The sequence below is a fragment of the Hemitrygon akajei genome, chromosome 2 (assembly GCF_048418815.1).
Source record: "Hemitrygon akajei chromosome 2, sHemAka1.3, whole genome shotgun sequence".
NCBI classification, from domain to species: domain Eukaryota; kingdom Metazoa; phylum Chordata; class Chondrichthyes; order Myliobatiformes; family Dasyatidae; genus Hemitrygon; species Hemitrygon akajei.
Genome location: NC_133125.1, coordinates 155,929,925 through 155,948,224, shown reverse-complemented (window position 1 = coordinate 155,948,224; position 18,300 = coordinate 155,929,925). Strand labels below are relative to the sequence as shown.

General features: G+C 49.8%; 1 protein-coding gene across 22 annotated transcripts in view; it reads right to left on the bottom strand.

Annotated features, from left to right (window-relative positions):
- LOC140717149 (ras/Rap GTPase-activating protein SynGAP-like) overlaps window positions 1-18,300 on the bottom strand; it is a 683,169-nt gene that overhangs the window by 127,197 nt on the left and 537,672 nt on the right. For all 22 annotated transcript variants that reach the window (XR_012096464.1, XR_012096465.1, XR_012096472.1 and 19 more), the window contains 2 exons: window positions 11,929-12,027; window positions 9,632-10,186 (listed from right to left, as the gene is read on the bottom strand). Coding sequence is in view for 6 of the 22 variants with exons in the window: in XM_073030475.1 (XP_072886576.1) it covers window positions 9,632-10,186; window positions 11,929-12,027 (654 nt within the window). In the remaining 16 variants the exon portion in view is untranslated. The remainder of the gene's footprint in view (window positions 1-9,631; window positions 10,187-11,928; window positions 12,028-18,300) is intronic.

The following is an 18,300-nucleotide window of genomic DNA, read 5'->3' as shown; positions in this document are numbered from 1 at the left end:
CAGCCCCACGTTGCACTTCTGGAGGGTTAGTGTGACAATTCCTACACTGACTGAGATTTGATTTACCCCTCGTTCCATTCACATTTGTGTTATTACATCAAACTGCTCGCTGTGACTTGTGTTACCCATCCTGCTCATCTTGCATTGTGACTTCTGGAATTCACAACACCCACACGTCCGCCCCCCAGCCATCCCTGACCTTGCTAATCATTCATCTTCATACACCCAGAAGAGGCCATTCAGCCCAGCCTACCTATGCTGACCAAAATGCCTATCTAAGCTAATTCCATTTATCTGCACAAATTCTTCTCGCAACTACCATTGGGCAGGAGGCACAGAGGCCTTAGTTCCCACACCACCAGGTTCAGTAAGAGTTACTATCCTCAAATGGCACGGGTAACTGTATTCATCACTACTCTGAACTGATTCTACAACTTACTGACCCATTTTCAAGGACCCTTTACAACTCACATCCCCAGTGTTACTTTTATTTGCCTCTTCTTTTGTGCACTGGTTGTTCATCAATCTTTGCTTACATACAGTTTTTCGTAAAATTCAATTGTATTTTGTTCTCCTGTAAAGGCCTGCAAGAAAATGAATATCAGGACAGTACATGATAACATACTAATCTGTACTTTGATAATAAAAGGACCTTGTCCTGAAACGTTCATTATATTCCTCTCCATAGATGCTGTTTGACCTCCTGAGCTCCTCCAACATTTTGTTTGTGTTGCTCTGGATTTCCAGCAAGTGCAGTATCTCTTGTGATTTTGATATCCCTCTCAACCTTGCCTGTCTGTGCACCTGTCCAAATGCTTCTTGAAGGTTATACTCGTACTTGCCGCCCCCCATGTTCTTCAGTAGTCTGTTGGCATCAATGGGCACATCACCACCATCGTCAGTTAGCCATCCTATTTTGTATCTAGGTTTGTAAACATCACAAGAGCACCTGGTCCCACCACCTTCTCGGGCAGTGAGAAACACCTTTGAGCTGTAAGAATTCTTCCTCAGTTTCCCTCCAAACCGCTTCCCTCTTACCTAAGCCTCTCTTACACAGGGTCTTGTAGACTCTCTTACACAAATCTTATTTTTCTTCTCACATCCCTCCCAACTCTCCCCAGATTTCAGCACATTCCTACACTCTAGCCTGCCACCTGCATGCCTTTGGAATGAGGGGGGAACCCTAGCATCCAGGGAAACCTGCACAAGGAAATACTTATAAGCTCCACACCGGCAGCGCCAGAGGTCGGGATCGAACCTGCGTCTCTGACATGCGAGGTAGCGGTTTTAGTCACCGCGCCACTGAGCAGCCCAATTCTGGCCTCCCGCCCATCCTCAGTTTTAGATGGTTCAGCGGTCCCTGAGGCTACATCCGGTCCTCACATCCGGAATTCATCTCCTTAAATCCCTCTGGCTTTCCATCTCTGCTCCTTTGAGACATTATTTCATTAAAACCTCCCACTTTGTCAAGCTTGTGGTTGTTCCACAGATCTCCTCACGTGGTGTCAATTGGTTTAATCATCACTCACACTTAAGTGCCGACGTGTTTGACTACATCAATGCCATTGTTTAAATGGAAGCGATTTCTGATATTTAGCAGCCTTGAAGAACTCTTCTGTAATGATTGCAAAATACAGGAAATATGATTCTGTCACATATTCTGGCCTGACCATGATTATCAGCGAGAGAACAGCACTAAATATAGATTAACAAGCTATTACCACAGTATGCTGTGCGAGAGTACTATAGTAACCACACTTCCAAATGTAATATTGTCTGTGAGGCCATTTGGAATGTGCTACCAAAACAGAAGGTTCAATATAAGTGCAAATTCTTTCCCTATGAGTTGCCTTGTTGTGGTTTAAAATCTTAAGCCTGACCTGAAACAGTCCCTCTGGATCGAGGGCGATTCCCTTCCACTCTGAGGGTTTCCAGGTGATTGATGTTCCCAATGTGGCGAAGGGGCAGTTTGATGGGATGGGGGGGGGGGGGGGTGCAGGCAGGCAACTTGGGGCGTGAGGCTTCCTTTCATCATCTAACCACGTGCTCCTGTCAAACAGACTTAAGGATAACACACATAAAATTCTGGAGCAATTCAGCAGGTGAGGCAGCATCTATGGAGAGGAATAAACAGATAATGTTTTGGGCTGAGACTGAAACATTGGCTGTTTATTCCCCTCCACAGATACTGCCTCACCTGCTGGGTTTTTCTGGATTTCCAGCATCTACAGAGTCCCTTGTGTTTATAAAGGGTTTCAAGGATCCAATGCCATTTTGAGAATTTGTGGGCCAGGGCTTCCCTGCTGTCCATGGGAATGCTACAAGGAAGCTCGGAGAACATCAGTGAATCTTTTCTTCTGTCCATGGGGTAATTTCAGGCAGTGACAGAACTTGGAGCAGGGTTTTGTCAGATGTGCAAACAATAAAAAGATAAAAAAACTGTCGAAGCTAAAAATCTGAAATAGCAGCTTTGATGTAGATGATGTAGATAAGATGTAGGTGCAGAATTAGGCCATTCCATCATGGCTGATTTATTATGCTCTCAACCCCCATTCTCCTGCCTTCTCTCCATTACCTCTGACACCCTGATTAATCAAGAACCTATCAACCTCTACCTTAAATATACCTGATGGCTTGGCCTGCACAGCTCCCTGTGGCATGGAATTCCACAGATTCACCACCCTCTGGCTAAAGAAATTGTACCTCATCTCTGTTCTAAATGGATGTCCCTCTATTTTGAGGGTGTGGCCTCTGGTTCTAGACTCCCCCACTATAAGAAACATCCTCTCCACATCCACTTTACCTAGGTCTTTCAGTAGTCGATAAATTTTGTTCTTCAAAGCTACAGGCCCAGAACCATCAAATACTCCTCATAAGTTAAGCCTTTCACTTGTGGGATTATTCTCGTGAACCAGATGAAAGGTCTCTGGTCTGAAACGAGAACTGCTCTACTCTCCACAGATGCTGACTGAATAGCTGAGAATTCCCATTCCCTCCTCAGAGATGCGACATGATTTGCTGAGTGTTTTCAGCACTTTCTGCTTTTTTAACAGTAACATTAATTCTGCCCAATGGAGTGGACTGAATGCAGCCAAGGTCTTGATGCTCTGAACATTGATGTGGGGTAGGGCAGGGGAGGGGGCAAGGCTTGATTCTTTATTCCATCTGTGGATTTAGGAGAGTTTTGGTGGTACCTCTCTAGAGCCTGCAAGAGGCAGTCCAGGTCTCCGAAGCATTCAGAAGAGATGGGCCACTGCATCCCAGGAGCCAACCAGATTTGAGGTCTTGGTCTTCAAATAGCCCTCCCCTCAGAAAGTCAAACACAGCAGGTCGGTCCTGACCATCACTGACAGTACCTGCCCTCACTGAGGGGTGGCCATGAGATACAGGAAAGTGCTCCACGTAGGGACTGAATCATGGAAGAGCTTTATCATCAGATATTTGTTGTAAGATTGAGAGAAGACTGTGAAAGATAGATGGATGGTGAGAGGGGACAAAGGGAAGGGGGAGAGGGCAAGAGGGGGAGAGTGCGAGAGAGGGGGAGAGGGTGAGGGGGAGAGTGCGAGAGAGGGGTAGAAGGCGAGAGGAGAGAGAGTGAGAGAGAAGGTGAGGGGGAGAGGGGGAGAGGGCAAGGGGGTATGGGGAGGGTGAGGGGTTGTGCGGAGGGCGAGGGGGAGAGCACGGGTGGGGGAGAGAGTGGGGTATGGGTGTGTGAGAGGGGTGCGGGTGTGTGGGAGGGAGAGTGGGTGTGAGAGGGAGAGCGGGTGTGAGAGAGAGAGCGGGTGTGAGAGGGAGAGCGGGTGTGAGAGGGAGAGCGGGTGTGAGAGGGAGAGCGGGTGTGAGAGGGAGAGCGGGTGTGAGAGGGGAGAGCGGGTGTGTGGGAGGGAGAGCGGGTGTGTGGGAGGGAGAGCGGGGGTGTGGGAGGGAGAGCGGGGGTGTGGGAGGGAGTGCGGGTGTGAGAGGGAGTGCGGGTGTGAGAGGGAGAGCGTGTGTGAGAGGGAGAGCGTGTGTGAGAGGGAGAGCGTGTGTGAGAGGGAGAGCGTGTGTGAGAGGGAGAGCGGGTGTGAGAGAGAGAGCGGGTGTGAGAGGGAGAGCGGGTGAGAGGGAGAGCGGGTGTGTGGGAGGGAGAGCGGGGGTGTGGGAGGGAGAGCGGGTGTGTGGGAGGGAGAGCGGGGGTGTGGGAGGGAGAGCGGGGGTGTGGGAGGGAGAGCGGGGGTGTGGGAGGGAGAGCGGGGGTGTGGGAGGGAGAGCGGGGGTGTGGGAGGGAGTGCGGGGGGTGTGGGAGGGAGAGCGGGGGTGTGGGAGGGAGAGCGGGGGTGTGGGAGGGAGAGCGGGGGTGTGGGAGGGAGAGCGGGGGTGTGGGAGGGAGAGCGGGGGTGTGGGAGGGAGAGCGGGGGTGTGGGAGGGAGTGCGGGGGTGTGGGAGGGAGAGCGGGGGTGTGGGAGGGAGAGCGGGGGTGTGGGAGGGAGAGCGGGGGTGTGGGAGGGAGAGCGGGGGTGTGGGAGGGAGAGCGGGTGTGTGGGAGGGAGAGCGGGTGTGTGGGAGGGAGAGCGGGGGTGTGGGAGGGAGAGCGGGGGTGTGGGAGGGAGAGCTGGTGTGTGGGAGGGAGAGCGGGGGTGTGGGAGGGAGAGCGGGGGTGTGGGAGGGAGTGCGGGTGTGTGGGAGGGAGAGCGGGGGTGTGGGAGGGAGAGCGGGTGTGTGGGAGGGAGAGCGGGTGTGTGGGAGGGAGAGCGGGGGTGTGGGAGGGAGAGCGGGGGTGTGGGAGGGAGAGCTGGTGTGTGGGAGGGAGAGCGGGGGTGTGGGAGGGAGAGCGGGTGTGTGGGAGGGAGAGCGGGGGTGTGGGAGGGAGAGCGGGGTGTGGGAGGGAGAGCGGGGTGTGGGAGGGAGTGCGGGTGTGAGAGGGAGTGCGGGTGTGAGAGAGAGAGCGGGTGTGAGAGGGAGTGCGGGTGTGTGAGGGAGTGCGGGTGTGTGGGAGGGAGTGCGGGTGTGAGGGAGAGTGGGTGTGAGAGTGAGAGTGGGTGTGTGAGGGAGAGCGGGTGTGTGAGGGAGAGCGGGTGTGTGGGAGGGAGTGCGGGTATGAGGGAGAGTGGGTGTGAGAGAGAGAGCGGGTGTGTGGGAGGGAGAGTGGGGGTGTGGGAGGGAGAGCGGGTGTGTGGGAGGGAGAGCGGGGGTGTGGGAGGGAGAGCGGGTGTGTGGGAGGGAGAGCGGGGGTGTGTGAGGGAGTGCGGGTGTGTGGGAGGGAGAGCGGGGGTGTGGGAGGGAGAGCGGGTGTGTGGGAGGGAGTGCGGGTGTGTGGGAGGGAGAGCGGGGGTGTGGGAGGGAGTGCGGGTGTGTGAGGGAGTGCGGGTGTGAGAGGGAGAGCGGGTGTGTGAGGGAGTGCGGGTGTGTGGGAGGGAGTGCGGGTATGAGGGAGAGTGGGTGTGAGAGTGAGAGCGGGTGTGTGAGGGAGAGCGGGTGTGTGAGGGAGAGCGGGTGTGTGGGAGGGAGTGCGGGTATGAGGGAGAGTGGGTGTGAGAGTGAGAGCGGGTGTGTGAGGGAGAGCGGGTGTGTGAGGGAGAGCGGGTGTGTGAGGGAGAGCGGGTGTGAGGGAGAGTGGGTGTGAGAGAGAGAGCGGGTGTGTGGGAGGGAGAGTGGGGGTGTGGGAGGGAGAGCGGGTGTGTGGGAGGGAGAGCGGGGGTGTGGGAGGGAGAGCGGGGGTGTGGGAGGGAGAGCGGGTGTGTGGGAGGGAGAGCGGGGGTGTGAGGGAGAGCGGGGGTGTGAGGGAGAGCGGGGGTGTGGGAGGGAGAGCGGGGGTGTGGGAGGGAGTGCGGGTGTGTGAGGGAGTGCGGGTGTGAGAGGGAGAGCGGGTGTGTGAGGGAGTGCGGGTGTGTGGGAGGGAGTGCGGGTATGAGGGAGAGTGGGTCTGAGAGTGAGAGTGGGTGTGTGAGGGAGAGCGGGTGTGTGAGGGAGAGCGGGTGTGTGAGGGAGAGCGGGTGTGTGGGAGGGAGAGCGGGTGTGTGGGAGGGAGAGCGGGTGTGAGAGAGAGAATGAATGTGACAGCGTGAGAGTGAGAGCAAGTAACAGTCATTTATATAGAGCATGTCAGAGAATGAAAGAGAACAAGGGAGCGAATGAGAGAGTCTGGGGGAGAGCTTGGGGAGAGAGTGAGGGGGACAGGTAGGTAGAGAGAGCGGGAATGTGTGAGTGTGTGAGGGAGAGAGAATGTGAATGTGAGATCGAGAGTCAGAAAGAGAAAAAAATAACATTCAACTGCTTGGCTGCTAAATATGCACAAGTGAATGCCTTCAGTGTACAGCTGTTCATTGACAGGGGACTCTGTCTCTGAGGTCTTCATCCTCTGTTGACACCGAAGTTGAATGGTTTCCTGATCATCACCCACACTTGCAGGAGACTCACTGGAGGTTTGGTACAACCTGTCAGCGATGAGGATTGTGTGGAGAGAACGTGCATTACTGGCACTACCTACATGGCAGTTGTTGCTGATAGTTAGCTGTGTTTTAAGAAATTTTCCGTAATGATTGTAAACTACGGGAAACATTGATTCTGTTATATATTCTAGCCTGATCACATTTATCAGTGAAAGAACAGCACTAAATATAGATTAACTAATCATTACCACATTGTGCTGTGTGTGAGTCCTGCTGTCACTGCTACAGCAACCATACTTCCCAATGTAAGATTGTCTGTGAGACAATTTGGAATGTGCTATAGGCACAGAAATGTTCACTACTGGTGCAAATTCTTTCTTTCAGAGTGATATTGTCATGGGTTAAAATCTTACTGCCTGATTTGAGGCTGATCCTCAGGACTGAGGGACACTCCCTTCTACTCGAGGTCTGTGGGTTCCCAGGTGACTATGTTCCCAGTGTGGGCTTTGGGGCAGAGGCTGCTCGACAGGATAGGTGGGTGGGCAGCTTGGAAGGTGAGGCTCTTCTCCCACTGTCTACCCTGGGCCTCCTTGTGTTCCTCTCAAAGGAACTCATTGTCATTTTGAGCAGTTGCCACAGAGTACTGCAGCACAGAAACAAGACCTTCAGGCCATGCTGACCTGATCTTCCACTTCATCCCATCACCCTGCACCCAGAGCACTACCCCCGATACCTCTCTCACCTATGCAGCTATCCAAACTTCTTTTAAATAGTTCAATCAAACCCAGAACTACCGCTTCAACTGGCAGCTCATTCCACATGCACACCACCCTCTGAGTGAATGTTTCCCCCTGAAAATATTTCACCCTTCACCCTAAACCTATAACATCTAATTCTGGTCTCATCCCACCTCAGGGGCAAAAAAAAAACCTGCATGGATTCAACCAATCTGAATCCTTCATAATTTTTGTAACTCTCGATAAGATCTCCCCTCATCCTCCTCTGCCTGAAATTCCTGACCTATTCAACCTTTGACGAACACTCTGGTCCTCGAGTCTCGACAATGTCCTTGTAAATTTTCTCTGTACTCTTTCATTCTCGTTGAAATCAGTAACTGTTAGGGTCACTTTAGCATTTCCTTCTGCAATACTTCACTGCAATCTGTGCAGCATTCTACAGCTCTGTGACTGTTGCATTTATTATCACTGTGTAACTGTTCACTCTGTGAGTTTCATGTGAACAGGGAATTTCATTGCACCCTGCTCTATATCATAATACAATAAGCTGAATCATTTACCTTGTGTGTCTATGTCCTCCTCGCTGAAAATCAACACAAGGATGTGTGCTTAGCCTAGTATTTCACTCTTTCTGCACCCACACGCACAGCTCAAACACCATCTACAAATTTGCTGATGACACCAGAGTTGCTGGCAGAATCTCAGATGGTGATGAGGAGGCGTACAGGAGTGAGACAGATTGGCTGGTTTTGTGGTGTCGCAGCACTCCACGTGAGCAAGACAAAGGAATTGATTGTGGACTTCAGGAAGGGTGTTGCAACACACACCAGTCCTCATCGAGTGGCCAGTGGTGGGAAGGACATGCAGCTTCAAGTTCTTGGATGTCAACATGTCAGAGGATCTATCCTGGGCACAACACCTTGATGCAGTCATGAAGAAGGCAAGCCAGTGGCTCTACTTCATGAAGAGCTTGAGGAGATATGGTTTGTCACAAAAGTCTCTAGGAAATTTCCACAGCTATACGGTAGAGAGCAGTTTCACTGGTTGCATCTCCATCTAGTATGGAGGCACCGATGTGCAATATTGCAGGGAGCTGAAGTGGGTTGTTGCCTCAGCTAGATCCTGCACAGGCACAACCTACTCTGCCATCGAGGACATTTTCAAAAAGGCATCCCCCCTTATTAAGAACCCTCACCATTTGGGCCATATCCTCTTCTCACCACTACCATCAGGAAGGAGGTACAGGGGCATGAAGATCCACATTCAATGTTTTGGGAACAGTTGCTTCATCTCTACCATCAGTTCTCTGAAAGGTTTGTGGATTTATGAACACTATCACACTATTCTGTTTTTGTATTATTTCTTGTTTTAGTGCTTTCCTAGCGTATATGACAAATAAACTCTTCTCGGGCTTCCAGTTGGTTACAGGTATCGATTTTAACCGACGTTTTCATGACAGACTTGATTGGCTTCATCAAGCATGATACCTAGGCATGTCTAGTCCAGTGGTATTTATACACCCATCATCCATTCCTCCTGACTGGCTAGTCCTCATCCAATCAGGTGTCTGCTGTCCCACCATGTTTACCTTCAAATTTGAGTTCTGACTTAGAGTGAGACCTTTGTCTTTGTTAAAATTCTTTTCCGCTGGTTTTATCTCAATGGCTTCCTTCGTGAGACGGTCCCAAAAGCCACTGGCGTGACACAGTAGATTGGTGTCATCGAAGTCAATCCCATTGCTATTGCGAAAGCAATGTTCTGCCACCACCGATTTCTCCGGGTAACCCAAACGGATACACCTCCTGGGCTCCTTGATGCAGAACTTGTTTGTAAACATGATGGGACAGCAGAAACATGATTGGATGAGGACTAACCAATCCGGAGGGATGGAATACAGGGGTATAAATACCACCGGACTAGGCATGCACACGCATCGTCCTTGATGAAGGTGGCAGAGTCCGAAACTTCAGTTAAAATCGATACCTGCACCTGGCTGGAAGTCCATGAAGAGTTTATTCATTTATTGTGTTATTATAACATACAGTGATTGTACCTCTGCTGCATAACAGCATATTTATGGGCACCACAGTAGTGTGGCGGGTAGCACGATGCTATTACAACTCAGGGTGTCAGAGTTCAATGCCTCTGTAAGGGGTCTGTACATCCACTCCATGGGATGTATGGGGTTTTTCCCGGGTGCTCTGGTTTCCTCCCACAGTCCAAAGACAGACATTTAATTGTCCCATGGTTAGGTTAGCAATGGATCGGAGCTGTCGGGCAGCGCTGTTTAAAGACTCAGAAGGACTGACTCTGCACTGTATCACAAAATAAATAAATATGGGACAAATTTCACGACGTGTCAGTGATAATAAGCCTGATTCTGATTCTATCCTCCACTCACTGCATTCTGCTGGAGGGCCACTGCCCGGGAGAGGCTGCTGAGGCTTTACACCCGGGCCGCGCAGCTCGTTGGGCTGCCTGACCACCTCCATTTTCCCACCCTCTGCGCGCAGCCGCAAGCCTTACCTTGGCCTTGCCCGTGCTCTGCAGGATGTGCACCAGGGCGCATGCCACCTCCTCCTTGTTCTTGACACTGAGCACGGGCTCCAGCACGGCGCAGAGCATCTTGTAGTTGTTGGTGACGTACTCGGCGAACTCCTTGTACAGCTCCATGGGCAGGATGTTCATCGTCTGGTAGCGGGACTTGATGCGGATGGTGGGGCCACCTGCCTTGCCGCGGCTGGAGCTGGGCTGGCTGACGGGGTACCACTGCTCCACGAACTGGCGGCTGGCCACGCTGCTGATGGGGATGTTGACCAGCCCCACGTAGTTGCTCTTGTCCTTCTTCTTCTTCTTGTCCGTGTCCTTGTACAGGTGGATGCGGATGTTGCGCACAGACGGCAGGTTGTTGAACTCAAAGTGCTCACCCCAGAAGACGTTGTCAGTCTTCACCTTGCTGGTGGTGCGGGCGTACAGCATCTCGTCCAGGCACAGCTCACAGTAGTAGCGCTTCTTGGGCGGCAGGTCCTTGCCCTCGATGATCCATAGTTTCAGGACATTGTCCACCCGTCGGCTGTTGTCCTGCAGGAGAGAGGGGGATGATGGGGAGAGTTGTGAGAAGCTCGATCGGACCCAGGGGTACGCCGGGGGTCGGATCAAGGTCAGACATCGTTGAGTCAGGAAGGTCAGGGGTGGTCAGCGATCATTACGACAGGAAGAGGGACTACGGACAAGATCTCATGGCATTGGGTCAGGTAGATTAGTCAGGTTAGGGTCACAGGAGGACAGATCAAGGTCAGATGTAACTGGGTCAGGAAGAGGCCGAAGTATAGGTATGGTGAGGTCAAGGTCAGAGGTCACTGGATCAGGATCTGGGTCCAGGGTGGCCAGGTCAAGGTCATAGGTCACTGGATCAGGAACCTAGGCCCCTCTATTTCTAGATTCCCCAACCCTGAGAACAAGATTGAACACATTCACCCTGTCTGTGCTCCTCATGATTTTATGCACCTCCACAGCAACACACCTCTCATTCTTCTATGCTCCAGCACCGTGTCTCCTCAGAGAACCCTGCAATTTGGAATCAAATTCTGTTTTTGCAGAACTGAGGTGCCAATTTAATTTTCAGCTCACTCTTCTTTATGTTTGCACTGATCATATGGACTTGCTTCATGGAAATTCATGATGAGGACAGCGTACTAGGAACACAAACCTACGTCCTCTTTCTTGACCTCACCTATCACTCCATGAGCCTCTGCATCTGGCACATCATTCTGCCATCTTCAACAGTAACCTGCTCACCCAAATACATCTTCACCTCCCACCTCAACTCTCCACTTTCCATAGGGATAACTTTCTCCGTGATTCCCTTTTTCTTTGTCTCTCCCCATTAATCTCCCTCCTGGCAGTTACCCCAGCAAGCAGAAACACTGCAACACCTGCCCATTCACCTCCATTGAGGAAGAAACAGTTCTTCCAAGTGAGGCAACGCTTCTCCTGCAAATCCGCTGGGGTCAACGACTGCACTGAATGTTCCCGTGGCCTGCTCTACTCTGGTGAGACCCAGTGTAGACTGGAGGACTGCTCTGTCGAGCACAACTACTCCATTTGCAGAAAGGCAGGATTTCTAGCTGGCCAATCATTTTAATTCCAATCTCCATCTCCATAGGTTGGTATGGAAGCCTCCTCTACTCCCATGATGAGGGTAACCTCAGGTTGGAGGAGCAACACCTCATATTCCACCTGGGTAGCTTCCAAACCTGATGGCATGAACATCAATTTCTCAAACTTCTGGTAATTTTTCACACTCCCCCTTTTCTCTTATTCCATTCCCCACTATGGACCACTTCTCCCTCTTCTCTTCTCTACAACACCTGCCAATCACCTACCCCTGGTGCCCCTCCTCCTTCCCTTTCTCCCATGGTCCACTCTCCTCTCCTATCAGAGTTCTTTATCTTTTCCACTAATCTCCTTCCAGCTTCTCTCTTCGTCTCCCCTCCCCACACTCCTAGCCTCACCTATTACCTTCCAGCTTGTACTCCCTCCCTTCCTCCCACCACCTTGTTCTGGCCTCTTCCCCCTTCCTTTCCAGTCCTGATAAAGGGTCACGGCCCAAAAGGTTGACTGTTTATTCACTTGCATATTTGCCACCAGCTCTGCTGAGTTCCTCCAGCATTTTGCAAAAGTCACCCTCCCCCAGTGCGGGGACAGCCCAAATTTGCAACTTAATGGTGAACCAAAAGGGCAGCTAGCGTGGGTGGAGGAACAAGCACGACTTCCACTCCCACACCAGGTGCAACGGCAAGAATCCAGCTGAAAGGTAGTACCTTGTTTGGCTTTACCGCTCGCTGCAGGTTCTCAATCCACTTGTCTCGCTCGGCCCCTGACCGACAGGCAAAGCACTTAGTGCCCGAGGGAGTGGTCACCTGCCATTTGAAGGAACACAAGGTAAGTGGGAAAACAGCAGAGAAACAAGCTCTGGCCATGCTAGAAGCTGGGCTCAGGTCATAGCTGGTCAGCAGAAATCATTCATGTGTGCAGACATATACTTTATAACCATATAACCATATAACAATCACAGCACGGAAACAGGCCATTCCGGCCCTCCTAGTCCGTGCCGAACTCTTAATCTCACCTAGTCCCACCTACCCGCACTCAGCCCATAACCCTCTACTCCTTTCCTGTCCATATACCTATCCAATTTTACCTTAAATGACACAACTGAACTGGCCTCTACTACTTCTACAGGAAGCTCATTCCACACAGCTATCACTCTCTGAGTAAAGAAATACCCCCTCGTGTTTCCCTTAAACTTTTGCCCCCTAACTCTCAAATCATGTCCTCTCGTTTGAATCTCCCCTACTCTCAATGGAAACAGCCTATTCACGTCAACTCTATCTATCCCTCTCAACATTTTAAATACCTCGATCAAATCCCCCCTCAACCTTCTATGCTCCAATGAATAGAGACCTAACTTGTTCAACCTTTCTCTGTAACTTAAGTGCTGAAACCCAGGTAACATCCTAGTAAATCGTCTCTGCACTCTCTCTAATTTATTGATATCTCTCCTATAATTCGGTGACCAGAACTGTACACAATATTCCAAATTTGGCCTTACCAATGCCTTGTACAATTTTAACATTACATCCCAACTTCTGTACTCAATGCTCTGATTTATAAAGGCCATCGTTCCAAAAGCCTTCTTCACCACCCTATCTACATGAGACTCCACCTTCAGGGAACTATGCACTGTTATTCCTAGATCTCTCTGTTCCACTGCATTCCTCAATGCCCTACCATTTACCCTGTATGTTCTATTTGGATTATTCCTGCCAAAATGTAGAACCTCACACTTCTCAGCATTAAACTCCATCTGCCAACGTTCAGCCCATTCTTCTAACCGGCATAAATCTCCCTGCAAGCTTTGAAAACCCACCTCATTATCCACAACACCTCCTACCTTAGTATCATCAGCATACTTACTAATCCAATTTACCACCCCATCATCCAGATCATTTATGTATATTACAAACAACATTGGGCCCAAAACAGATCCCTGAGGCAGCCCGCTAGTCACTGGCCTCCATCCCGATAAACAATTATCCACCACTACTCTCTGGCATCTCCCATCTAGCCACTGTTATAATGACAGAGAGCTCAGCAGACACCCAGCAGTTCAGCAGATCCTCCTCAACCCAAAACATGAAGTCTGTTTCTCCTCCCACAGATGTCGCCTGACCAGCCGAGTGGTCCCAGCATTTTCTGGATTTATTTCAGATTTCCAGCCTCTGTTGCGTGTCTTCAGGTCTAAAGATATTTAGTACCCCTGTTCCTCACCATCCTTGATAAATTACCAACTAGAGCCCCCAGTTCAGGATAAATCACTGACTAGAGGGCCCAGACATGGGAGAAATCACTGTCGACAGTCATCAGACATGGGAGAAATCACTGTCGACAGTCATCAGACATGGGACAAATCACCGACTACAGACCCCCATATACAGTCCCTAGATACAAGAGAAATCACAACTACAGTCCAAAGACATTGGCTACATTGCCAACTACAGTCCTGAGATATGAAATAAATCATGATTACAGTCCCCAAACACGAGATAAATCACAGATGATGGTCCCGAGATATGGAATTAATCAGCAACCCCAGTCCCCAGATACGGGAAAAATTGTTGACTACAGTTCATGGATGCAAGATAAATCCCAGACTACAGTCCATGGATGCGGGATAAGTCGCAGACTACAGTCCAATGGAATTGGGATAAATCCCAGACTACAGTTCATGAATGCGGGATAAATCCCAGACTACAGTCCATAGATGCGGGATAAGTCCCAGACTACAGTCCATGGAGCGGAATAAGTCCCAGACTACAGTTCATGGATGCAAGATAAATCCTAGACTACAGTTCCCAGACATGGGATAAATCCCAGATTACAGTCCCCAGACATGGGATAAATCCCAGACTACTGTCCCCAGATATTGGATAAATCCCAGACTACAGTCCCCGGGTATGGGATAAATCGCTGATAACAGACCCCAGATATGGGATAAATCCCAGATTACAGTCCCCAGATACGGGATAAATCCTAGACTACAGTCCCCCAATATGGGATAAATCCCAGACTACAGTCCCCAGGTATGGGATAAATCGCTGATAACAGACCCTAGATATGGGATAAATCACCAATAATGGTTCCCAGATTTGATATAAATCACTGACAACAGTCCCTCGATATGGGATAAATCCCAGACTACAGTCCCCAGATACGGGATAAATCCCAGACTACAGTCCCCAGATACGGGATAAATCCCAGACTACAGTCCCCCGATATGGGATAAATCTCAAACTACAGTCCCCAGGTATGGGATAAATTGCTGATAACAGACCCCAGATACGGGATAAATAATAATGGTCCCCAGATTTGATATAAATCACCGACAACAGTCCCCCGATATGGGATAAATCCCAGACTACAGTCCCCAGGTATGGGATAAATCACTGATAACAGACTCCAGACACGGGATAAATCACCAATAATGGTCCCCAAATTTGATATAAATCACCAACAACAAATCACGGACTACTGTACACAGATACTGGATACATCAAGGACTACAGATCACAGATATGGGACAAATGAAGGACTAAAATCCCCTAGACGTGGGATAAATTCCCGACTACACTCCCCAGATATGGGGTTACATCATCGATTACAATCCCCAGAGACGGGATAATCACCGACCACAGTTCCTAGATATGGGATAATGCACTGAAAACAGTCTGCAGATACAGGATACAGGATCTCCGACTACAGGTCACAAGATACAGAATAACTCACTGACTACAGTCCCACGATTCAGGATAAATGACCGACTACAGCCCCCCAAAAATGGAATAAATCACGGACTACAGTCCTGAGAAAAGGGAGAAATCACCAACAGTACTACAGTAACTAGATACGGGATAAATCATGGACTACATTCCCCAGGGATGGGGTCCATGACCAGCTACAGTCCCCAGTTATCACATAAACACTGACAACAGTCCCCAGGTACGGGATAAATCTCCAACTACATTCCACATATACCGGATACATCACTGACTATGGTCCATAGCTTCGGAATAAATCACCAACTACTGTTCCCAGAGGCAGGATAAATCCCCAACCACGATCCCCAGATGCGGACAACAGATCCCAGATATGGGATAAGTCACCAACAAGGTCCCCAGACACAGTTCCGGAAACGTGATACGATAAATCCCCAACTACAGTCCCCAGATACGGAATCCCTTTTGTTTCTCCTTCCTCCCCCCACCCCCCCCCCCCCCCCCACCTTTTAACTCTACTCCTCATCGTTTTTCCTCCAGTCCTGCTGAAGGGTCTCGGCCCAAAACATCACTGCTCTCTTTTCCACAAATGCTGCTGAGTTCCTCCGGCATTTTGAGTGTGTTGGGGACAGTAGTTGGTGATTTAACCTGTACCTGGGAACTGTAGTCCATGATTTATCTGATGTTGAAGACTTTGGCACACTTCACCTATGAGTCTGTAGGGGTCATACACTGTGTTCGGCGCTCCCGGTGTGGCCTCCTGTATTTCAGTGAGACCCGACGTGGATTGGGAGACTGCTTCACCGAGCGCCTACACTCTATCTACCAGAAAACGTGGATTCTTCCAGTGGCTACCCATTTTAGTTCCACTTCCCATTCCATTATGTCCATCCATGTCCTCATCTACTGTCACAATGAGGCCACACTCAGGTTGCAGGAACATCTTATATACCGTCTGGGTAGCCCCCAACCTGATGTCATGATGGCTCCCTCCCTTCCTTCACCATTCCCCATCCCTTTTTCCCTCTCTCACATTATCTCCTTGCCATCCCATCGCTTCCCTCTGGTGCTCCCCTCCCCCCTTTTCTTTCTTCCATGGCCTTCTGCCCTCTCCTATCAGATTCCAGTCCTGTATCTCCTTTCACCAATTATCCCAGCTCTTGACTTCACCCCTACCCCCTCCCTGTTTCATCTATCACCTTGTGGTTCTTGCTCCCTTCCCCCACCTTCTTACTCAGACTCCTCTTCATTTTTCCAGTCCTGATGAAGGGTCTCGGCCCGAAACATCAACTGTACTCCTTTCCATAAATGCTGGCTAGCCTGTTGAGTTCCTCCAGCATTGTGTGTGTGTTGCATGGATTTCCAGCAACTGCAGATTTTCTCTTGTTTGTGATTAGACCACTGACCCCAGATGTGGAATAAATCACCAACCACTGCCCCCAGACCAGATACAGATAACGTCACTGAACACAGTCCTCAGATATGGATAAACCACCAACTACGTACAATCCCCAGATACAGATTAAATCTCGACCACAGTCCCAAGATACAGAATAAATCACAGACTGCAGTCCCCAGATTTTGAATAAATAATATAGTACTGTATATGGATTTCAGCAAGGCATTTGATAATGTACCTCATGCAAGGCTTATTGAGAAAGTAAAGAGGCATGGGATCCAAGGGGACATTGCTTTGTGGATCCCGAACTGGCTTGCCTACAGAAGGCAAAGAGTGGTTGTAGAGGGGTCATATTCTGCATGGAGGTTGATGACCAGTGGTGTTCTGGGACCCCTTCTCTTTGAGATTTTTATAAATGACCTGGATGAGGAAGTGGAGGGAAGGGTTAGTAAGTTTGCTGATGACACAAAGGTAGGAGGTGTTGTGGATAGTGTGGAGGGCTGTTAGAGGTTACAGCGGGACATTGATGGGATGCAAAACTGGGCTGAGAAGCTGCAGATGGAGTTCAACCCAGATAAGTGTGAAGTGGTTCATTTTGGTAGGTCAAATATGATGGCAGAATATAGTATTAATGGTAAGACTCTTGGCAGTGTGGAGGATCAGAGGGATCTTGGGGTCCGAGTCCATAGGACGTTCAAAGCAGCTGCGCAGGTTGACTCTGTGGTTAAGAAGGGATACGGTGTATTGGCCTTCATCAATCATAGAACTGAATTGAGGAACTCAGATGTAATGTTGCAGCTATATAGGACCCTGGTCAGACCCCACTTGGAGTACTGTGCTCAGTTCTGGTCGCCTCTCTAAAGGAAGGATGTGAAAACCATAGAAAGGGTGCAGAGGAGATTTACAAGGATGTTGCCTGGATTGGGGAGCATGCTTTATGAAAACAGGTTGAGTGAACTTGGCCTTTTCTCCTTGGAGGGACGGAGGGTGAAATGTGACCTGATAGAGGTGTATAAGATGATGAGAGGCATTGATCGTGTGGATAGTCAGAGGCTTTTTCCCAGGGCTGAAATGGTTGCCACAAGAGGACACAGGTTTAAGGTATTTGGGAGTAGGTACAGAGGAGATGTCAGGGGTAAGTTTTTTACTCAGCGAGTGGTGAGTGTGTGGAAAGGGCTGCTGGCAACAGAGGTGGAGGCGGATACAATAGGGTCGTTTAAGAGACTTTTGGATAGGTACATGGAGCTTAGTAAAATAGATGGCTATGGGTAACCGTAGTAATTTCTAAGGTAGGGACATATTCGGCACAACTTTGTGGGCCGAAAGGCCTGTATTGTGCTGTAGGTTTTCTTTGTTTTTTCTATGTTTTTTTACAGTCGCCAGAAGCGGGATAAACCACTGATTACAGTGCTCAGATACGGGATAAATCACTAATCACTGATCAGAGATTAAAAAATAAACCACCAACCACTGATCAGAGATACAAGATAAATCACCAACCACAATGCCAGACACTAAAATAAAAACCCTGCCCTATGTCCTTTTGTACAGAATAAATCACCGACTACTGACCCCAGACCAGATACAGAATAAATCACCGACTACTGACCCCAGACCAGATACAGAATAAATCACCGACTACTGACCCCAGACCAGATACAGAATAAATCACCGACTACTGACCCCAGACCAGATACAGAATAAATCACCGACTACTGACCCCAGACCAGATACAGGATAAATCACCGACTACTGACCCCAGACCAGATACAGAATAAATCACCGACTACTGACCCCAGACCAGATACAGGATAAATCACCGACTACTGACCCCAGACCGGATACAGAATAAATCACCGACTACTGACCCCAGACCAGATACAGAATAAATCACCGACTACTGACCCCAGACCAGACACGAAATAAATCACCCACTACTGACCCCAGACCAGATACAG